The sequence below is a fragment of the Talpa occidentalis genome, unplaced genomic scaffold, assembly GCF_014898055.3.
Source record: "Talpa occidentalis isolate TD23 unplaced genomic scaffold, MPIMG_talOcc4v2.1 talOcc4.14, whole genome shotgun sequence".
Classification (NCBI taxonomy): domain Eukaryota; kingdom Metazoa; phylum Chordata; class Mammalia; order Eulipotyphla; family Talpidae; genus Talpa; species Talpa occidentalis.
In genome coordinates, this window is record NW_023601433.1 from 31,367,462 (window position 1) to 31,392,334 (window position 24,873).

The following is a 24,873-nucleotide window of genomic DNA, read 5'->3' on the forward strand; positions in this document are numbered from 1 at the left end:
TGTCAAATTAAAAATAAATCTAAGCAGAGCTATAAAGTGCTTAATATTTTGCCACCCACTATGACAACATTGATAATGTTACTCACCATTAAGCTATTATAATAAGTAACTTACATGAACACATTGCTGGGTAATTTCACAGAGTAACCAAAGAGGTTCCATCTTTTAAAAGAAAGAATCAGGCCCTCCCCTGGTGGCTCAGCGGTTGAGCACTGGGCTGCGAAGCTGCCGGCAGCCTCTGCAGCGCCAGTTCGATCCCCGGCCACCAGGTGAGGGTCCCACATGGCGCGACAGACCTCTCCTGCTGCACCAACTGCTCCCCTCAGAAGTGTATTTCATCAGTTTGCCTGTTCTGTTCCCCGCTCTGGCTCTAGTGAATTCTCTTACCTTCCCGCGCTTCTGACTGTACCCAGTGTTTGTATAAATAAATAAATAAATCTTTTAAAAGAAAGAAAGAAAGAAAAGAAAAAATCAGTGATTCAAAGTCTTAAAACCAACGTATAAATCTGAAAGGCCACTGGTAACTCTGTGGCCTCAAGTCACATTTTAAGTTTAGTATCTAACTTCTATAAAGCTGTTGATTTCCTCATCTGCACAATGACGGACAGCGATGCTTTTTATTGGGACAATTAAATGAGATCATGCATGTCAAAGACTCTGAAGTAAGAAAGTCCCACATAAAAGATGATTAAATAGTAAATTCTTAAATAGACTGTTTTCTAGTTGAGTTCCATCTACCCCTAGAGACATGTGTGTTTCTATTTTTTCCCTTATTCTGTATATTCAGACCCCTTAACATATCCAATAAAACTTCAAACCCTCCCACATATTTCCCCACCACAAAGGCTTCTAGTTGAAAAAACCATCAGCTCCTATCCAGACTTATGCAGATACCATCCAACTGGTTTCCCTACTTCCTCTTTTGCTCTCTCCACATCCTCTAACTGAAATAAAAGTCAAACAGGCTTATAAGTATGTAAACCAAATTGCTCATCTGCTCCAAAGGCCTCCCTTCAATAAAAAGAATCCTTAACTCAAAGCACAGCCTGGTTTCTTTGAGACCTCATCTCCTATGACTAGTTCCTTCATTCATGGTACTACTATTCATGGGCCAGGTCCTGGCTGTCACTTAACCATTCTACAAGCATATTCCTAATGAGGGGTCCTTGCATCATCCAAATGGGCCTCTTTCCACAATGTTCCAAAGAAATTAGAACTGCTCATGCCCTCACTTCATCCCAGTTGGCTCAAATATCATGACCACAGAAAGAGCTTCCTCATACCCTCTGTGAAAGGCAAGTCCTTGCCTCATCTCTCTACCATGTTGCTCCCTTTTACTTCTCATTTCTGAAAGTTATATCACCTCTTTACTTGTTTACTTTCCCACTAGAATATAAACTTTTTGGGGGCAAGGACTTTGCCTATTCTTATTAACAATCAATCTGAATTATTTGCAATAGTGATTCAATTAAAAATCTGCTTAATGAATTGCAAAAACATTCTTCTCATCCCCTTGAGTTTATGTGTTCCACAGATAACAGTAATGTGCTCATAAATAATTTCAATGCCACTAGTAAAACTTGCATATGTGAATCACCTCAAAAGGCTTGATCCTACCTTGGAATTTGATGTGGACTCCAAGAAACAAAGTCTGTTGCCAAAGCCTTCCGCTGCCAAGCATAGCTTCTGTTGTTCTTTGTGGATGGTTGCTGTGCACTGCAGAACCACTTCATCATCCTGCAAAGGGAGAGAAAGATAGAAGACAAAATGAGATTTGACATGACTCGTCAGTTGAAATCAGATCTAGAAGAGTGTTATTTTAGCACATCTTCAAAATCAAAGAAAATGTAAGAACAGCTGTCAAAAAAAAAAATCAATTCCTACAGCACTTTTACTTGCAAAATAGATAACTGGGGCGGGGAGCAGGTGGGGCACTGCCATTCCAGACAAGCAACATTTTTTTCACTATCATTACTGATCCCCAGAGACAATCTGCATAGAGAATAGTAAAATATAGTATTTCCATGTTAGTATTCTTACGCATAGTTTTAATCATCAAGATTACTGAGAAAATTGTCTGACTTATTCCTAGGATATCAAGCATGGTCAAGAAAGAAACAGAGTCTGATAGCAGGAACACACGTTGTTCCAAAACTGACCCAGATAGTCAGGCCAGTAACAGAACTTCTGGGTTCAAACCAACAAGAAAAGTCACCACAGTTCCACTGCACTTTGGCTACCTGACCATATTTGAAATGATCCTGGATGACTCAAAAGTGTACAGAGAGATGATGTGTTTATTCAGTCCACTAAAATACAAACTGATTTCTAACTCATTGATCAAAATTATAGAAGAAATTATACAATGGAAAAACCAGGCGGCATGAACAGTCCAAGAGGCATGGACTTCAGAGTTAGCAATAGCTGGCCCCCCACCCTAACTCTGCCACATACAAATTAGGTGATTTTAGTCAAAGCATTGAATTTCTACAATAATAAGGTACATGAGATAAAGTACTTTACACTGTGACTGGCAAAAGGCACTAAACAGACAATAAATGGGAGCTATCATTACCCTTCTTTAAATGAATTATCTGACTTTTTAATTATCTAGGTGGCAAATGCCTAAAAAGTGTAATCATTTATGTTTTGACATTTCAACCTCAATGATAGGACACTTAACAGGGAAGACAAAGAACAAATGGTCACTGACCCTTTTAATTAGAGTCAAAATTGAAAAGTCACAGAAGCACATTCTAAAAGACCCTCCTCATGGTTCAAAGAGTGGAGGTGATGAGAAAAAAAAAAACAGGTACATCACCAAGAAGAGAAGCTATTTTCAATCACAACCCAAATTTGAAAAATAGAAACTAGTGTGACATACTTAGGAAACTCTTTCCAGTTACTGTTTTTCTTTTGCAATCCAGTTAATACAGGGTTTCTCTCTGATGGAAATTAAATGGATTAAGCACTGATGGACTAAACACCAACTCACCAATACCTGCCAGTTCCCTTTATTTAACTCATCATTCATCTCAAAGCAGTTTTTCCTCAGAACTACTGTGGTTTAAGTCTGTTGACTATGCACATGAGAAGTTTTAATAAGTAACTTTTTTATTTATTGTAATGCACGTGGAGTAAATTTGGATATTGTCAACATATATACACACATGCATGCAAACACACATGAAATCTACTTTCAATTCCAAAAAGAAAGGCTATACGCAGCCTGATACCAATGGGATCCAGAGAGTTAACAACACTGTCGGAATATAGTAAAAGCATGTATTCATGGGTCATAAGGCCTCTTCTGAATTAATCTTTGCTAGCCAGGACCTGAGATCCAGACTCCTTACTCATTTACTGGTCTTCACATTTGGGTTGCATGTGCTTTTGGTGTCCCTAAATGGAGACCACAGCATCCTTCCCACAACAGCCCATAAAAACCAAGATGAAAATGCATACATTGTGCAAAAATGAAAAATGATGTAAGAAATATATAAAAAATAAAAAATAAAAAAATAATAAGTTAAATCTGAAAATTAAAAAAAAAGAAGACCACCCTTAAATATCCAGCTTTTGGCATATTTTGCTTTTTTAGTTTCTATGTCTGGTCCCCTAATACCTTGAACCTAGGGCAAAAATTCTAGTTCAACCCACCAAAAACCATATTCCATAACTAAAATGCCACATAAGTGAATTCCGCTTATATTTTGTTAATTTTTCTTTTATTTTCAGTAACTGTTAATTAACTGTGAATAACTGGCATGATAATTAATGTGACTACCTTGCTGTTCTCAAGAAATATTTGAACTTACACCATTCCCTATTTTATAAAGCAAATATGAAGAAATAAGATTGCTAATCTTCCCTTAATCACTGAACAAAAGAAAAAGTGATAAAAAGCTGATCTCATTCATCTAATGACAGAGATTAAGTAAGAGCAATATCCAGTTTACAATCACCAAATCCTTTGTAGTCTACCTATTCAATTTCAAATCCACCAATATCTCACCACCCTAGGTGCCATCATCTTTTGATTAGACATCCTCAAAATATTTTAAATAGTTTTCCACACTACAAACCCCTTCAAACAATGGAGCTTCACCTGAAGGTCACACCACCAACCTTATTAGACTATTATCTGGCTTAAAACCCTTCAAAGTCTTCCCACCATTCTAAAGGGAAAAATGAAAAAAATTCTTTGGCCTACAAGGTTTTGCATTGCATGGGATAGCCCAACATTCCCTTCATGCCTATGTTCCTACAGGACGTTTGCACATGCTATGAAACTTTTATCCCTCTCTCCTCAAATTAAGACATATTCATCTTTCAAATCTCAACTGAAGCATCCTTTCCAGAGATGAATGCTCCAAGACCTACCAAGTTGTCAGATCTTTAGTTTTATGCTGTCAGAACTTTAGTTTTATGCTCCTGGAGCACTATATTTCTTCCTTAGGCTTGCTCAACTGTCATTATTTTATTATTTTATTTCATTTATGTAATTCACTTATGTAATTATTAGATTACTGTGTCTAACACTGTGCCTGGCAAGTATAATGTCCTCAGTAAATGATTACTTACCATAATCTACTTTATGATTGCTCATAAGTATGGACTGCCATGCTGACAAATGGAGTTACTTTTTAGAATTGCTAAGGTAAGACACTATTAAATTTTCAATTAAAGCCAGTATTCTATGATCCCATTAAGTGATTTCATGGCTACAACGCAACCAGGAAATAGAGAAATATTGGAGGGAAATTACTGCCGCTGTCAATTACATATTTGACAAATTTTACTGTATCATAAATAATCTTAGCACACTGGGAAAAAAAACACAGTCTAACCCTCATTTACCATGAATTTGCATGCAAACATAATAAAACCTTTATTTTAATTCTTTCCATGCACAATCTAAGCAAATCACACAACACACTCTTAAAAAGCCAAGAAATGTTCTTAATAACTCTAATCAATAAAAGGTCCCTCACATCACACCAGGTACTTTTCTTAGACTCTTGCTATGCTCGTTTTTCAAAATATTTATCCGGACTTTCTGCAATGGGTCCTTTCCCCCAATGATGTCTTCATGATTTTTCCAGAAAGCTCACCACATGTATTGTATTCTATAGCAATCTATCAAGCAGGTCAGAAACTTCAGGGCAACTAGGTGTCCAATAAAAACTAGATGTCCAATATTTTAGTTGATACTTCAGCCAATCATATCATCATCTAACTTAGCCCCTAAACATAGCAAGTGCTCCAAATATACATGGGATTGGATTCCTTGTGTTAAAAGCTCTTGTATTCTTCCCGTGACCTTATAACTCTTTAGGACTAAGATCTAATATTTATTGGGGGGTGGGTGGAGGAGGGGAGCCAGCACCATCCAAGCATTCCAGGTAATTTTGTGTTAAGTAAACAAGACTTGTTTTTATAACAAATGTTACACATCTGCTGAAATAGTACAACATGGAAAACAATTATCACACAGCCACCTCAACAGCTTCTAAGTTATATGAACAAGCCATATGAACTATGAAATATTAGCAGAATAAGAAAGGATCAGTATTGCTGCTGCAATAGGAGGGAGGGTGAAATTCTGAATAGAATTATCAGACATTAAAGAGGTGACTTTTGAGCAAAAACTTGGAGCAAGGAGGGGGAGTTAGCCAGATAACTATCTGAAGGGATGCATTCCAGGTGTGAGAAGGGCAATGAAAGCCCCAATACCAGAGAGTACCTGCCATGCTTGAGAATCAGAGAGGAAGTCCTTGCAACTAGAGTAGAGAAACACAAGGGGAGGTCATAGGGGATGAAGCTGAAGAGAATGAAAAGCCTTGAGTCCACTATAAGATCTTTGCCTTTTACTGAGGGAATGAGGAGCCAACTTGTCAGGTAATAGATGCAGAGAGCAAGGAGCCAGGAAAGAAGTAGGGTGACTTAATAGGAGGTTGCTGCAACCTTTTAGCGGAAGTGATGGTGATTCATATCAGGTGGAGAGAAGTTACCAATTCTGGAGTTATTTTGCATATATTGAGTGCCTTCTGTGTTCCAGGAACTGTGGAAAGTGGTCACAAGATATCTTTTTTATTCCATCATTGATTAACTTTACTGGTGTATTGCCAAATAAAATGTTATCTATACAATTTGTTTTTTCTTACTGTGCCTATGTAGTTATCAGAGCAAGTGAGCTGAGAAAATGCAAAACCATATTTTGTATCTTGCATTGAATCTATAAATATTCATTGAAAAAATATAGGCAAGCCTCATTTTGTACTTTAGTACCAAACCAAAACATGACCACACAAAATAATCTTTGGGAAAATTATGATTGTTTCATGACCTTCCAAATGTTTGTTCTAACATTTAAGGCATTCCTTACATTCAGTTATAAAAGCATAGGGAAATGAAAAATAAAAAGTAAAGCTAGTATTTTTTTAGTAAACTACAACTTAAAACACTGATAATGGAAGTGTTTCATTTCTCTGTAAGACACTTAACAAGAGTGGTTTGAACAGGGGCCTCCCTGGTGGTGCAGCAGTTGAGCGCTGGGTTGCGAAGCTGCCCGCAGCCTCTGCAGCGCCGGTTCAATCCCCGGCCACCGGGCGAAGGTCCCACATGGCACGCAGACCTCGCCTGCCGCCCGCTGCTCCCCTCAGCAGTGTATCGTCAGTCTGCCTGTTATGCTCCCCCCCCTAGCTCAGGTGAATTCTCTCACCCTCCTGCACTTCTGACTGTACCCAGTGCTTGTATAAATAAAGAAATAAATATTAAAAAAAAAAAGTGTGGTTTGAACAGGCGCTGCCTTTTGCTTCTCACATCATGTAACATTCCCAGCTAATAGGAGCATTTATTCTACATCTGTCTTGGAGAACTGTCATTCTCCTTAAACACTGTAATCATTTTCCAGTGTTATGAAATATCACTGCAAGTTCTCTTAATGCTTTTTTTTTTTCCTAATGCAGCTTCCTCTGGGACATTTTGGTCATGTTTATGTCGATAAGTTCACCCCCACTCCATTTTTCTGGCTGCAGTCCAGGGTATCCTGGGCCAAAGTGGTGTCCTCACTCAGAAACTGCTTCTGCAACTCCTTTTATGTTTAAGCAGAATTTCATTTCCCATATTACCACTTTTTGTTTCTTTTTTGCACTTTCATCTATGTTATCCATTGTCATTTTTCCATTTTTGTGAAATACCCCATGTGTTGTTCACGGAGAGACAGGAGGTTAATACACCTACACACCAGCTGTCTGTGTGTAAAATCAAGAGGAGATGTGCAGAGACCAATCACCACTGACTCTGAGACAACTGCTATGGTTGGTCACTGATCACGCTGTGCATCTGCTATTAAATAGTGATTCACAGACCAAAGAACTAGCAGTGAAATTTACACAATTATACACCTAATCACAGTAATATATCATGGTAAATGAAAACTGAATCATGTTGGGATATTTACGCTATTTCACTATAGTACACTAAATCAAATTGTGCATATCAGAAAAATTTAAAGTACAGGCTGACTATGCTTGCTAAGAACCTACTAAACACAGCAATTTGAACCTAGTAAATTTTGAAGACAGAAGTGACAGCTGACAAATTATATGAGGAATAAACTTTACTAAGCTGGTTGATTAATTTCATTAGTTTTTCTGTGGGGTTTCTGGGGTTCTCTATGTATATTACATCATTTACTAATAGTGATAGTTTTACATCTTCTTTCCCTATGTCGATTCCTTGTATGTCTTTCTCTTGTCTTATTGCTCTGGCTAGGACCTCCAGTATTATATTGAAAATCAGTGGTGAGAGTGGACATCCTTATCTTGTTCCAGATATTAAGGGAAATGTTTTCAGCTTTTCACTATTGAGAATGATACTGGCTATGGGCTTGTCATATATGACCTTTATGATGTTGAAGTATGTTCCTTGTATCCCAAGAATTTCAAGGGCCTTTATCATAACTGAATGTTGAACTTTGTCAAATGCTTTCTCAGCATCAATTGATATTATCTTATGGTTTTTATTTTTCTTTTTTGTTGATGTGTTGGATTACACTGATTGATTTTAGGAAGTTCAACCATTGTTGTGTCCTAGGAATAAATCCTACTTGGATTTATTTAGAAGAAAATATGGGTGGGTATCAGTTATGACCAAATAAGAAAGGATTTCTCAAACAAGATACAAAGAACACTGAAAGAGAAAGACAAGTAAATTCAATTTCATTCAAGTTAGGAACCTCAATAAACCATCATAAAATAAAATGCCAAACTACAAACTATGAGAACACACCTGAAATTCATATAATAGGCAAGTGAATATCTTATCAGCTTACAAAAATCATTGAGAAAAAAATAAAAATAGTCAAAGACCTAAAATAGCATTTCACAGAAGAAAATAGTTAATTATATGAAAAGAACTTTAACTTTATTAGAGAAATACAGATTAAAAGGTAAATAAAATCCATTTTATACTTTCCAGATTAGCAACAACAAAAAAAGTCACAATTATGTGACACGGTTATATTTCCACAGTTACGTGGAAAAATGAGAACTCATACACTTCTGACAGAAGAGTAAATTGTTAAAAACCACTTTGGAAAACCATTTGACATTGAAGTTAAAATTTTGTGTGTCCTGCATTCTGACAGCTTCATTTGGGTATATGTTCACTAGAGAAATCTTGTTAATTTGTCGGAGAAGGCTTGTGTAGGAATATTCACATAGTAGCACCAAAATCATGAATGAAAAAATGCTGCTAACCATCAAATTCAGTCAGAGACAAGAAAAATAATAGAGTGAGAAGGAAGATTGACACCCAAGGTCTTCAACTGCAAGGAAGGGGCTGCTGTGAGCACTTCAGAACCAAAACCATAGTCAATGCGTGCCTGAAGGGTTTTCTTTCATGGTGCCAGCATGTGATGGAGGGCAGATGTAGCAACCACAAGGATCCAAGCCAAGCTCACTTCAGTAAAAAGGCTCACAAATCTTAGAAAAAGAGAACTATGTCATCAAATCCTACTGAAGTGTCCCAGATTCCACAAGTGACTAGTTAGGCACTCATGGCCGTAGGCATACCCTTTGCAAAAAAACTGGACTCTGAAGCAAAAGTAAGACATCCTCACACATGCAGAGGAGACAGGGTATGTGAAAGCCTACCAGACCATGGGGAGAGGGGACCAGGCAACTGACACTGCAGAAGCTTGGGAGGAATGTATTTCTCCTGAAGTAATCTTTATTCACAGTGATACAATTCTGTTTGGATTATAGTGTGGTTGTTCAGTCCTCAGTTTATCATCAGTCTATCTGTAAATGAACTGAATGTCCTTTCAGATTCCTTCAAGCATTTACACTTCAGTGTTTCATGGAAAAAAAGGAAAGAAGAGCACTTTCCTCTCTTGCAGAAATTCAAAGAGAGAAATTAAGTGTACTTTTCACACTTTTATTGTATATATCTACCTCTAGTCCCCCTTTTTTTTTTAAGATTTATTTTATTTATACAAGAACTGGGGTACAGGCCAGATGCGCGGGAGGGTGAGAAGATTCACCAGAGACAGAGCAGGGAACAGAACAGGCAGAGTGACGAAATACACTGCTGAAGGGAACAGCGGGCGAGACAGGAGAGGTCTGCTTGCCATGTGGGTTGCTCCGAGGCCAGCGGGGATTGAACCAGCACTGCAGAAGCTGTGGAAAGCTTCACAGCACTGCTCTCAACTGCCTGCGCCACCAGGGAGGCCCCCCTTCTTTTTTTTTAAGATTTATTTATACACACAAGAACTGGGGTACAGGCCAGAGTTGCGGGGGGGTGGGGAGCTCTCATGCTGCAGAGCCTGTGGACAGCTTCACAGTGCTATGCTCAACCCCCTGAGCCACCAGGGAGGCTCTAGTCCCCTTCTCTTTAATAGAGAGATATTTCATTAATATGTTTAACTATTCGTGATGTCTATGTGGTTTCATGCAAGATAATAGCATGTCTTGGGCGGGGGTGGGGGGTTAGGGTGTGGAGGTCCTAAAACCACCTGTAGATCACTGTTACTTCAGGGTACTCCCAAAGTTCCCTCAGTTCTCACTCAGGAGAGAAGACAAGATGCTGCAGAATCCCAACTGTTCTTATATGTGTGGACCACTAGACTAGATCATCCTCAAGGGCCTTTTGAGGAAGAACTGATATCTGTTAGCCCTGAGTGATATCTTTTTTAAGATCTCTTAATATAGCTGTAGAAATAATCTCTTACCCTGTGCTGACGGCTCTTAATCTAAAGCATATATACAAAAGTGGCATGGAAGAGCTTCTGGGCTGTAAGAACAGCACTTACAAGGTGCCTGGGTAATGTCAGCCAATGGAGAGCTGGACAGAAACACTTCAATTTAGAGATTATCAAGACATCAACCTCTCACTTAATTTCAAATGTTCCAAGTGGCTGCTGTTCAAACATAAGGCAGAATGTTTCCTCTGGGTATATAAACATTTCATCAATGCCTTTCTAATCCCAGTTTAGTAGAAATAAACAATTCTATCAGAAAATAACTTTACCTTTTTCACATTTAATACAATAAATCATGACACCCATCAAGGTGGAGTAAACTTACTATACCAATAAGGTCTGACCCTTTGGGGATCACTGTTATCAACAAGTTGATCTGGAATTCTAGTCTGCTGGTCTTCTCACAGGCCAACAGCAATCCTTAGTGACTTAAATTTTTAGCTTCCTGATAACTAAGACTTAGCAAAAGTAAAAGAAGGAAACCTCTACAGGTTTTCAATGCCTTTCTTAAGTATCACAGAAACCAACAGAAACACAAACCAAGATGTAGATAAGCCTTTATTTTATGAAGAGCCACCCAAGATGACCACATTTTCATTGTTCTATAGGCTCCTTAGAATATAACATGTCCAAAATGCACATCTGTCTTTAATTCCCCATCTCCATTAACTTCATTAATACTATGCTAAGTAAGTAAATTAAGTAATGCCAATCAAAGTAATAAGATCAGACAAGTAGGTGCCATCTTTATTATTTCATTCCACTATCTGTTTATAGTACATTAACCTTCAGGTCACAATCTATCAGGTCCTGCACAATCTATTGCCTCCTTCCTCTACAACAATTTCTCACATCTTTCTCCATGTTGCCAACTACAAACCAGTTATACATTTCTCCTTATTAATTCTCAAATGTGGAAAGCCATTTTCTGTTCTAAAGCCTGGGCTTGTTTTTCCCTTTACCAAAAATGTTCTTCCTCGGACCTCTGCAAAGTCTATCCCTTCCTGTTCTTAAAGTTTTACCTTATAGTTTTCTCCTTTCCTTATCACCCAGTCCCAGCCATATCTCTCTGGCTCCTTTACAACATGGACTCCACACTGTACTTACTTTTTTATTTTTTTAAAAAAGATTTATTTGTTTGTTTGTTTGTTTGTTTATACAAGCACTGGGTACAGTCAGAAGCGCGGGAGGGTGAGAGAATTCACCAGAGCCAGAGCAGGGAACAGAACAGGCGGACTGACAAAGTACACTGCTGAGGGGAGCAGCGGGCACAGCAGAAGTCTGCACGCCATGTGGGACCCTCGCCAGTGGCTAGGGATTGAACCAGCGCTGCAAAGGCTGCAGGCAGCTTCACAGCCCAGCACTCAACCACTGTGCCACTGGGGAGGCCCTGTACTTGCTTTTAATAGGTTTTTTGTTCATTGTCTTCTCCCCCAAGAATGTAAACTCTATAAAGAAAGAGACTCTGACTACCTTGCTAACACTGCATCCCTATACTTAGCACATAGTAGGTATTAATAAAGGACATCCGAAGAATAAAATAAGGAATTCTTTCTATGTCTTTAAAAGGGATAAGAACTGGCATTTACTATATGCTAATACCACCTGCTCCCTAGGTAGCTAATAACCATTAAATAGCTCTGTGCCAGGTACTGGGACACCTTAAGGGAAAGCATAGGGCAATTGTTATTTATCAAATACTACCCATCACAGAGCACAGAATCTGGCACAGAATTGACAGTGGATGAGTAAAGGAAAATCTATTTAAGTTAAGTACTACTGCTATGCTAATAAGTATAAGTACTATTCTTATGGCAACTTTACAAATGAGAAAAAAGAGGCAATGTGAGATTAAATCATTTACCCATGGTTACCCAGATAGTAAGTGGTTAAATGGGACTCAAATATGGCTCCATCTAACTCTAAAACACAGACTTCTAACCTCTGTGGTGTACTATCTCTTGCAAGTGATATTAAATCACTGCACTAAAGCGTCTTGCTAGAGAAATTAAGGAATCAACTCAGAGAAATTGACCCTTGTATAATTCTCTGATTTGTTTTATCAAAATGTTTTGATGAATCTGCTACAGATAAACTGAATAAAGTTACTATGTGCATGTTGAATTGTTAAAAACAAAACCAAATGAAAGTAAGACCTACAGAAAATAAATTTGTTTGAATGAATGAGTGGCAAGCAATGGCAAGGTGAGAAAGAAAAGGTATATCAATAGTAGGTATTAAAAATTAATCAGTGGGGCCTCCCTGGTGCCGCAGGCGGTTAAGCACAGTGCTGTGAAGCTGTCCACAGCCTCTGCAGTGCCAGTTCCATTCCCACTGGTTGCAGAGCAACCCATATGGCGCTGAGACCTCTCCTGTCTCACCCACTGCTCCCCTCAGCAGCATATTTCGGTCAGTCTGCCTGTTCTGTTCCCCACTCTGTCTCTGGTGAACTCTCATCCTCCCGCACATGTGGCCTGTACCCCAGTTCTTATATAAATAAATAAAATACTTTAAAAAATTAATCAGTAATTAAAATTTATATTAGATTGGCAATTTAAATTAATGCTACTTGATGGAATTTTAGGAAAGGACAAAGAAAAGCAAAGTAGAAGAGAGCAAACTAGGAAGAGAAAGGGAGCATTTTAAAGATGAAAATATGTTAGCTGAATCCTATTTTGTGGGGCTATTTGACAAAGAATGGATGTATTAGCATCTGTCATATTCTTTGCAAAATACTTGGTACAATAAAGCTGTAGGCTTAGAACTCAGCACATCATCTCCCTCTTTTATTACTGCTTCCCCAAGTTTTCATGTTACCCTAAAAACTAAAAAAAGAAACGATGGATAGGAGCTGCAGTAGATGCACACGGTCCCTAGGGGCGATAGGGAGCTTGAAAACTGGAATAAAATTCATCAAGACTTGGCCTGTTCTTTATCACCGTGCATGGGGAGATCTAAACCTGAAGTGCTAGCCTGCCCCACTGAGAGGCACACTGTGTGAGAACCAAAGGAAAGGAGCGTGAACCCCTGAGAAAACCCATTCCCTATAATTTATGCCAGGACAGTTGTGCAAAACAATAAAAGACCTCTCGGGGGAAGCGGGTGTGGAGGGGGGAGAGTAAGCAAAGAAAAAGATATTTCCTATAAACTGTGAGGTAAAAGAAAGTTCATTGTTCTATCTTACAGATTCTTGAAAATAAGACTCAAATATTTGAATATCTGTGATTCTTTTAATTGATGTTAAAAAATTATAAAGGGTATTAAAGAGCTTAAAGTTTAGGTTCGGACAATGTATTAAGTCAAAAATTAGAATCATGATAATAGCAGCAGTTTACAAAAGTTATTTAGTTTGATCTTTACCATAAGAAAATTTGCACCCAATTAAAAAACCAGAACTAGAAAGACAACATATTTCAGACATCCTAACTCAGTGTCTGTTTCATGTGAGACAGAGATTAAGGCTGACAGATAGTCACCAACAGTCACGTCACTAAAGTGTATCTGTTTCTCTTTTGTACTTTGAAAATAGCAGGCATAAAATCTGAGCCTATGTTCCTAGCTCTGAAACAATCTGAATTTCCTATTTGGCATTGAAGATCAACTCATGTATAAAGATTCCCATTAAAATTCATCTTAAAATATGTGCTAAGTATAAGAATGTTATTCTCACTCCCTCAAACCTATATATTGAATATGACCAAAGAAACAGCTATTAAAGACAATTCTAATTTGCACATAAAGCATTAAATTCAAACAGAAGACAAGCAGAGCAATTTAGCACTCAACTATTTCCCTGTCACCTAGTTGATGCTCAAGCATAAATTACTAAGAGACCAAAGTGGGTGCCAGACAGGCCAATTCCTTAGAATTCATTCTACAATTGTTCCAGAGTGCTTCCCAGTCTGCAAACTTTTTAAGATATTACATCTTTGAAACAATAAATTCATGTATTCATACTACTGTAAAATATTAAGTGTATAGAACAGATGAGACCCATAAATGTGTAAATATATACATATACCTAAAATATGTAAGCAATCTCAACCTATGTGTGTACACATATATGTATTATGTGTATGTATATGTATATGTGTGTATATATAGGTTGAGACTGCATGCTTATTTTAGAATGTTCAAAGTCTTCCTCCTCTCTCCAGAATGCTAGATACCAGCATCAACAAGTGGGGTTCTCAAAGAGCCACACCAGACTGGGGTTACATTCAAATTCTGAAGAAAAAACAACAGTGTACTAACTATTCCAACATTTGAAGAAAGACACTGAAAAGGCAAAAAAGAAGCAATTTTCAAGATCCAAATCTACAGATAAACTATTTCAAGAGAAGGTAATTTCAGACTCTTGAGGTAACTATGCTTTATTGTATTTTATATAAATGTACATATACATATATAATTGAGTATTTTCTCATATCCATAGTCTCACTTTCTCTCTCTCCCCACCTACATCTCCTAGGGTGTTACATATGCAATTCTAAGATCTGCAGGCAAGTATATTTTTGTACAATATATGGAAAAATTTTCAAGATTAATTGAAAAAATACATTAATAGTCCGGACAGGTTCACATTATATCAAATAGCTTTCAGCAAAATACATGGAGAATGAAATAATATACATAGAAGTTATTTTATCTTTGTTTCTTGGGTGGATTTGGGCATATCCCCATTTGCATGTTTATATAAAGATCTTATATCTTTGTACGTATAACATTTATGGATTAATAGATTTGCTTTTGGAAACCAGTAAAATATTAGTTTGCAATGTCAGTCCCCAATTTATTTCTATAACTGGCAAACCTATTAAACTCTGTTCTTGCTAATAATAAATGTAATTCTTTAATTAAAATGGAGATTACCATTTAGTGTACTGGGCACCCAAGGCCACATGTTTTTATAGGTTTTCAGTAAATTACCTCACTTTTCTTATAATCAGTAAATATTTCAGCTGAGGGCTTTTTTTAACCTGGGAATGAATTAGCAAATTATACCTGAGTGTTAAAATATTCCTGATAAGAATTTCAGTTCTTCTGCAATTTCATGATACACAAATATTACAAAGACTGGCAAAAGGTTAAACTTGCGGGCCTCCCCGGTGGCGCAGAGGTTGAGCACTGGGCTGCGGGGCTACCCGCAGCCTCTACAGTGCCAGCTCTATCCCCGGCCACCAGGGAGGGTCCCACATGGCACGCAGACCTCCCTGCAGCACCCGCTGCTCCCCTCAGCAGTGTTAAAAAAAAAAAAAAAAAAAAGGTTAAACTTGCACATGTCATGATGCACGTTTTAAGACTAAATTTTGAAAAGTTGAGTGTTAAATGGTGAACTCACAAAATGCCAGTTTACAAGAGGTGAAATATAATAGCTGGACAACATAAAAGTCACCTAGATAAAGTGAGACCACAAGCTATTATAGAAATCATATTGTGCAAAAAAGAGTCCATGTGAATCCAATCAAAAGTCCAGGGCCTGAAGCCTTTGACACTTCTAGCTGCCGGATTCTAGACAATTTACTTATCACTTTGTCTTCAGTGTTTTCATCTATCAGGTGGAAATAATAATGTTATATAATAATCTGTAGTAATGACAAATTATGTCCATGACATAATTACTATTTAATAATTTATAAGGATGAATGAAGGAAGTAGCAAAAGGATTCAGATTGAATACAGCTCTCTAGTTATTCATTCATTACTGTGATTATCAGTATTTTCATCTTTGAAATGAAGGTAACACCTACTTCAGTGTGCTGCTGTATATATTATACAATATTTACAAAGTGCCCAGAAAATATCCAGGCCATAAAAAATTATTTTTATATTTTATCCTATTTTTGTAAGACTTAAATTCACTCCTTCTAGACATACTACCATCACTAAGCCAAACGTTCTTCCACCCAGGGAGCTTACACTTAAAGAGATAGAAAATAAGCAAATGCAGATATAAAACTGAACATCAGATAGTGACAAGGGTCAAACCTGTATAAAAGTACAGGTTTGAAGGCATCAAAAGTAATGAAATGAATTACAAAATATGGTGGTGGAAGCTGGACTTTCTGCACTGGAGGAGAGCAGTTGTGTAGCAGGATGGAGGGATGTGAAATAAAATTTGGACAAATTGGGCTTGCGATGACTTTCCTACAAATGAGATGTCAAGTAGGAAGCTGGAGACATATATCTGAAATTGGAAGAATGTCATAATTGAAGATAAATACTTAGGAGTCACCAGTGTGAGTAGGTATTTAAAGACCATGAACTACTTGAGATCAGTAAATAAAAAGGAAAAAATACATAAATGAACCCTGAACCCTCAAGTGCATAACCTAGGAAGTTGAAAAGAGGAGATAAAGAGGTTGAGATGAGAGAATTCAACAAGAAAGAATTATAGACAATTATAGTGAATGGACTGTAAAGGAGGGGAATCAAGAAGCAGAGAGTTAAGTGGATTACAGAGGAATAAATAGTACATCACAGAGTAAAAGAAAGGCTTGGCACGAGCGTTACATTTGGCCACATAGTGTTCATTGGTGGCCTTGTCAAGTGAACTTTCTGTGGTGTGTCCGGGGAAGAGATCCAGAATGCGCAGGATTTAAAAGACCATGGAGGGGAATGAAGTAGCCTGATAAATATAGACAACCCTTGAATTGTGCCGTAAAGGGGAACAGAGAACAGATACAGTAGCTGGAATGGGATATGGAGTTAAAGAAGGAAATATTTTGGGGCATCTGTAATGCTCCAGGCATTCTTCTGGGCACTATGGAGAGAGGTGATTAAGAGACTTGGGAGTGCTAAGGGGATTATACACTCAAGAGGGGTAATTCTCCATTGTCGAAACACTGGAAAGGATGTAAAATGATGACACTTTAAGAAAAATATTTTTTCTGCTTTTGTCAGGAGGTATAATGGGAGAGAAAGACAATGAACAAATACACACATACACACACACATACATACATACATATGTGCATGTATATATAATGTTTGGGGAATAATATGAACAAAATTAATCAATCTAGGACAAAAACATGTTAGACCGTTACTTTAAATTTACAATAAAGGGAAGAGCTTTTTGATAAGTTAATATTTGTCTGAATAAAGTGAGAGAGAAATCCACAAAGATACCTAGGAGAACATTCCAAGAAAGGCGTTCTTGGTATGTGAGAGAAATCTACTATCATGTTTATATTGCTGATGGGAATAATCCTGAGAAGACCCAATAAAATGAAAAAATATGTGATTCAAGAATGGACTAGAGTTGAGAGCGCAAATGGAGGTAGTGGAGTTCCTTGGAGCTGGTTGATTTAATGGTGGGAGGATGCAGAAGTTCTCTTCCAACTGCTTCTACCTCAGTGCAATAAGAAGTAAGGTCATTAACTGAGAGTGAGAAGGGAAGTTGGGGTCTGTGTAATAGGAGACAATGAACTACCTAGGGAAGTGTTAGATTGCCAGGACCCACTTGAGGTTAAAGATGCTAAATATCAGGTGATAGATTTTCTAGAAATTCTAAAATGCTATAGAGATATTTTACATTATCTTTAAATTGGAAGAAGAAAGATAATGGCTGAATAAAGAAGATAAAATGCACCACTAAGGCATACACAGCTGGGCCTGACAAATTAAGTATTCTGAAAATGTTTGTGATAAGCACCCTCAAAGCACTGAGAGGCCACTGGGAAGAGAAGGTGAGATAGGACAAGTAGATAAAAAATTATCAGGATGCTAGAGGAATGAATACACAGAAGGAAGGAGCCACTTGGAGAGTGTTGTCGCAGCCTATTGCTACGTATCTGTCTCTCTACCATTTAAATATAACAAACTCCTGTAGTTTAATTCACCCCACTACTAGTTAAGGCATATTAGAAATGGCTATTAGAGTCACCTAAAAAAGGGACTTATACAGGGTCAAAGTGTCATTTACTATGTAAATCTTATAATAGATTTACATCAAAAATGACTCACAAGCCTCATCAAACTTCTATGTACGCCTCTTTTCTACACCCTTCAAGGACAATGTTTTATTCTTCTTGTACCTGTGTCTAGCATCCTTCCTGTAATATCTTAAGTGTTCCGTGTTCAATAAATGTTTGATAAATGAATGAATTAGTTACTTAATAAGATGGTAAAAATAAATAATAAAAACCAATAAAACTCAAGCCAACATGAGTTAAAATGTCAAGTCTCTAAATTTCAAACTAGTAAACCTTGCAATATTCTATTAGAATTGAACTGTTTCCTCGTTCATAAAAATAAAAAAGGTCAAATTAAACATACAAGCCCTTTGAAAATTGTGAAGTACTATGCAATAGTTAGCTAGTACTAATAACTACATAATCAACCAATAATTTGAACTGACAACAGAGGTCATGAACAACGGCCACTCAGTTTAAACAACATGTTGCCATGCCATGTGCCAACTAACTTAGCACCCATGAAAACCTTGCACTGGGTTGAAATATCCATACAAGACAGACAGCAATATTAAGCAAAACAAAGCCTTTAGGAAAAGGTGAGACAGCATTCACTATGATAATAAAAAAACCCATATATGATTTGGACAAATAAATTACTAACCTTCCAAAAACATTACTGATAAAAAAAAAAAGACATCTACATGGAAATTGACACTTTAAACTCCAGCAATTTCAAATATACCAATAACGGGCTCAATTCACCAACTTTTTTAATCTTTAGATTAAAAAATTATCTGAGGACAATCAATATGTAATCATTTTTGTATGTCTTTTTAAAATCCAAATTGGATTTTTTAGAAATTTCTTAGTGTTAAGTTAGTGTCATAACCATTTTCTTAAGTCTCTTTATCATAAAACTGGGTCTGTTCCTTCACTGTATTAGATGTCACTTAGAGCAAATATAGAGTTATATTAAAAACATACTTTTCTAGAAATAAAGGTGTAGTGGCAGGATGGGCCACTGAGCATCTATGATTGCAGCAGACCAGACAGGTATAGAAGGAGTCCTGGAGCCCTCGGGGGCTTTCTCAGGCTTTTATTGAGCTTTTTACATGTAGTGCAGCAACCAGGTACACAGCAGGCAGGGGTGCCAGTAGGCCTCCAGGCCCCTGGCAAGTCTTCACTCTGGGCTTCTCTCTCTTCCCTTCTCTCTCTCCTGCCTCTTCTCCTGCTTCTGCTTCCCTCCTGGAATATCTCAATACTGCAGTCATGGCCCACAGGAAGTAAACCACACAACTATAACAATGTAACAAATGCAGGTGCCCCATCAGGCAGGGCAATACTAACGGCAGGACAGAAAAGCCTGAGACTAACTTACCCTACGAATGGGAACAGTCTTCTCAATACGTGTACAGTAAGTATGTCTCTTCCACTAAGTGTCCCCTTGGCATGGGGAACTAAGGTCAAAGCTCTGTGAGTCTGGGGAAGTATGTCACCATTACTTAAAGGACACAGTTTATTTTAAATTAAGAAAAGTGAAGGCATGGAGGCTGAAAAGAGTTCTTGTCTTTGTCTCAGTCCTTCCTCTTTCTTCGAATTGAAGAAGTAATCACTGTTCCACCTTTTTATGGTTTAGAAATATATAGCATGGGGGATATTGTCTAGGTGTATGTTTATCGGTAAAAATGCCCTTCTTAGCTAAGAAACTCCTCTTTTTACTCTCAAAGTAAAAGGTAATGTCATCCCCTCGTTACCCAAAGTCCTTCCTTCTCTCTCCTTGATGCCTCAGATCCTTTAACACAGGTTTTCATTTTATTTTAGAATTTAAAACAACATAAATTCTCCATACATATGATATTAAACTGACTATTCCCTTGCTACCTCTTTGTGTGTATTTTGATTATCAATCCAGCCCAAGAAAAACCCAAAAGGGTGGATAATTTTCCCCTGTACCAGACACAATCAGAGCTACAATGTACTACGAATGGAAATAAATTTCATATGAATAAAGAAAGAAGGAATTTCCTGCATGGGATTCTCTGGATGTTTTTGTTTTTGTTTTTTTAAAGATTTATTTTTATTTATTTATACAAGCACTGGGTACAGTCAGAAGCGCTGGAGGGTGTGAGAATTCACCAGAGCCAGAGCGGGGAGCAGAACAGGCAGACTGACGAAGTACACTGCTGAGGGAGCAGCGGGCGGCAGGAGAGGTCTGCGCATCATGTGTGACCCTCCTCCGGTGGCCGGGGAGCAGCCGGGGATTGAACCTGCGCTGCAGAGGCTGCGGGCAGCTTCGCAACCCAGCGCTCAACCACTGTGCCACCACCGGGGAGGCCCTCTCTGGATGTTTTTTGATGAAGGGAAATAAAAACCAAGAAAATATTCCCCCAGTTAATGTAGAAGATGCCATGGCAAAACATAATTTAGTCAAATAGTCACTGAAACACAGCCCAGAATTTCCCTTTAAAACTAAAAGGATTTTTCCAAATTATTCATCATCTTTGTATTATCTTAATTGGATTCTATAAAAACCCCTAAGCACCAGAACTTACAACAAAGATTTCAATATTATTGAAAACTTCAAATCCTTTGCTCAGCCTCTTCATATTGTCAATTATACAATATAACTTTTCAATTTTCAGAACAACAGAAGATATCCGGGACTCTATTTTCTATCAGTACTCTCAGCATGACCAGCAGCACCTTCCTTCTGAAAACAATTACTTCTCCCCTTCATTGCCATCAGGTGGTATCCACCTTTCTCTTGTTACCTAAATACCCTGTGCACTGGTCTTTGTTCTAGAAAATGTTTCTCTTTTATGTATTCCCACATGAGCACACTCCTGACTTATATACAAAGGCCAGCAAGGGGCAGCCTATTAAGCTGTCATCCAGCCACTTTTTCTATCAACTCTGCAAAAGGAAGTCTCTTGTGTTCTTGATAATAATGAAGCTTACAACCCACTAGCACCTTACAGGTCCATGACATCTCAGTGGGCTTATTTCACTCTGCAGTTACTGTAACTGCCTCTTTATTAAAGATTACCCCTGACAGAAGCCCTTCCACAATGAATGGGCAGGAAAATCTGTGTAATTTAAAATGCCAAAGCAAAAGGAAATGACAAGAAAAGTGAAACTATAGCAAAAAAAAAAAAATCTTTAAGGAAACAATTATATATTTTATATAAGTTCAAATATTTATTCTCCTGGACTATGCAATAATTTTGAGGGCTTTTTCCTGTCCCCTTCTTCTCAAGCAATGCCAGAGAAAAATTAGGAGAGAAATTAGAATTATTGTAGAATTACTCATAAGCTATGAATCAAAACTCTTTTTATTAATATTTTAAATCTCCTTTTATTCACTCCCCCATTTTTTGAGGTAAAATTTACATGTATATGTAATTCAGAGGAACAAGTTCAGATGTCTTCACATGTATATCAACACAAAACACCCACCACCAGATCACCCATATCACTTAACCATATAATTTGTTCCCTCCTCCACCATCTTCCACTAGTAACCTCAATTGTAGTTATATGTCCAGGCTCTGTTTTGGTTTCATTTTGTCAGTATCTTTGTTTTGTTTCTCTATAGTACATGTATGAGTGAAAACATCTGTTATTTATCTTTCTTTTGCTGGCTTATTCCACTTAGTATGGTCTCCTCCAGCTCCATTAAAGTCACAAATGGCAAGAGTTCTTCTATTTTACATAGCTGAATAGTATTCCATTGTGTAGATATACCACATCTTCCTAATCAACCCCCCCCCCATTGTTGGACACTTAAACCTAAGTTTCCTTAACTTAGTTATCGTATACAGAGCTGCAATGAACAAAGGAGTGCACATACCTCTTCAAATTATTGCTTTTTCAGTCTTTGGGCTGATACTTAGGAGTAGAATTGCTGGATCATATGGTAGCTACCTTTTTAATATTTTGAGGAATCTTCATACTATTTTTCATAAGCACTGGACCAGTCTACATTCCTACCAACAGTGTTTTAGGGTTCCTTTTTCTCCATACTCTTGCAAACATTTGTTGTTGGTGCTTTTTTGATATGGGCCACTCTTGCAGTAATGGGGAGTAAGATGATATCTCATTGTGGTTTTGATTTGCATTTCCCTGATAAGCGATTTTTTTCAGATGCTTAAAGATCATTTGTATGTCTTCTTTGGAGAACTGTTGAGCTAAAAAATTCTTTTTTAGCTCTTATATATTAGCCCTTTGTCAGATATAGAACATGCAAATATTTTCTCCCATTCTTTTCATTTTAGTGATAGTTTCATACTTGAAGTCTCAAACAGCTATACAAAAATCTGATGCCTGTAGGTAAAGCCAGTCTTTTCTCCCTCAATGAAGACCAAGTAGTCAGATAAAGAAAATGGAATTATGGGTGTCCAGCCCTTGCATCCACACAGTGCATTCTTTAGGAAGGAAGATATTAAAATATCACTGCTTTCCTCTGTGCACAGATTGCAGCAACATATCTTTAGGTTAGGACAACTTAAAATGAGAAGCCCACTCCCCTGTCAAAAATAACTATATTTTTAAGGTCAATATCTCACTATTCTTTTTTTTAAGATTTATTTATTTATGCATATAAGAGCTGGGGTACAGGCCAGAGATGCGGTGGGTGAGAGGATTCACCAGAGAAAGAGTGGGGAGCAGAACAGGCAGATGTACTGAAACACACTGCTGTTCGGAGCAGTGGGCAAGACAGGAGAGAGGTCTGCTGCGCCACGTGGATCACCTCCCTGGCCAGGGATGGAACTCATGCTGCAGTGACTGCTGATAGCATCATAATGCTGCATCTTAACCACTTGCACCACCAGGGAGGCCCCAATAACTCACTATTCTTAACTAGGTAAACTAAATTCAAACTTGTGTCTATTGGAACAGTTCTTGTAGAGTAAAATCTGTTGGACTACTTCCTCAGTTTGCACACTCATTTTAACTATAATAAATTTTGTGTAACTATCATTGAGACTTTATATCTAGTTTAAAAATATGAAAGTTATTTTTAAAATAAAACAATGAATTCCTTGGTTTTTATGAGACAGACATACTTTTAAAACTTCACTGTAAATGTCTTTGAAAAAGGAAACCTCTACTTGGACTAGTAGGATCAGTCTGGAAGCACTAAATATGGAATGATGTTTTCTAAATTTCAAGATACCAACTTGTGCATGAAAGCAAATGGATGGTAACTTTTAAGCAGAAAAGAGCACCAATCTGTTGTTTGGAGAGCACAGAAGTTGCCACCCTTTGAGAGGAACTTCTCCTCCCAGACTCAGTGTGGTCATCTGGGTAGAAAGGATTACGCCCTCCCACTTCTCTGAGGGACATGGGGCACACCGTCCAGTACCTTCCATCTTCATAGTGAAAAGACCCATGTTGGTATAATGAGATTCAATCCCAGCAATGCAACTATAAAGAAAGAGAAGCTCTCTTTCTGCCAGTCTCAATGCTAGTAGAATGTGAAACTACTGCTGTTAATAATCATGCCACCTTATGGGGAAAATCGATCTGCAAGGAAGCCAACATTGAAGAAAGCAGAGCTCAGAACAAGGGGAACAGTCATAATGGCACCATTTGGATCTTTGGAAATGGCCATGTTTCATTTAGATCTACATTGGGCTTTTCAATTACATGAGACAGTAACACATTCCTCCTGTATTTTGGTTTAAACCAGTATGAGTTGGATTTCTCCATATACATCCAAAAGAATTTCCAACAGTAACTTGAATAAGTTATCATAGCATTGGCAACACTGGAATTTCAATTTTTTTTAATTATTTATTTTTATACAAGAGCTCAGGTACAGGCCAGAGACACAGGATGGTGAGAGGATCCACCAGAGACAGAGTGGGGACCAGAACAGTCAGACTCACGAAATACACTGCTGAGGGGAGCAGCAGGCGAGACAGGAGAGGTCTGGCGCCACGTGGGATTCTCGCCCCGCCGGCCGGGATCGAACCCGCACTGCAGAGGCTGTGGACAACTTCACAGCGCGGAGCTCAACCCGCTGCGCCACCAGGGAGGCCCTGGAACTTCAAATTTATAAAACTTCAAATCTAAACTCTTTTATTAAGAAAAGAAAGTAATTTTCTGTAGGAAATTGCCAGAGGGAACTTGTGCTAAAGCAATTTGCATGTATTACTGCTCACTAGCCAGAATTCATGTTACATAATTTCTCAATCTCTTTAGATAAAAAGACCTGAACTCCAGTAGAGCCCATCTGGTTGGTGGTCCCATAATCATTATCATGGCTTTTCATAGTGGAGAAAGAGACCAGACCAAACAACCAAGGGAGAGAGATTAGGATTATCAATATTTGATTATCAATATTTTACTTCTCTGCGATATTTTCCTTCTCATCCCCACAGAACACTGTAGTAAATAATCAGAGGATACCAAGAGGAACTCCAGCCTCCCCCCTCCCACCTAAAATATCTTTTTTTTTTAATAATGATGCTCTTATTTTTATTATTTTTTATATTAATTTTTTACATCATTGTTCATCTTTAAACAAAATTTGCTTCTCCTCACCCCCTCAGGTGTAGTCCCCATAGAATTTCCTTCACCAATGTACCCGTGCACCATCACCTCAGTCCCCTGTGCTCCTCCCTCCCTCCCTCTGTTCCCTCTCCCACCTCCTCCCCTGCAGGATGTCTCTGATTTATAACT

General features: G+C 37.9%; 1 protein-coding gene across 1 annotated transcript in view; it reads right to left on the minus strand.

The window, feature by feature from the left end:
* Positions 1–24,873, minus strand: part of RYR2 (ryanodine receptor 2) — a 697,569-nt gene that overhangs the window by 499,547 nt on the left and 173,149 nt on the right. Inside the window, exon 2 of the mRNA XM_054694896.1 lies at positions 1,618–1,737. Within this exon, the coding sequence (XP_054550871.1) occupies positions 1,618–1,737 (120 nt within the window). The remainder of the gene's footprint in view (positions 1–1,617; positions 1,738–24,873) is intronic.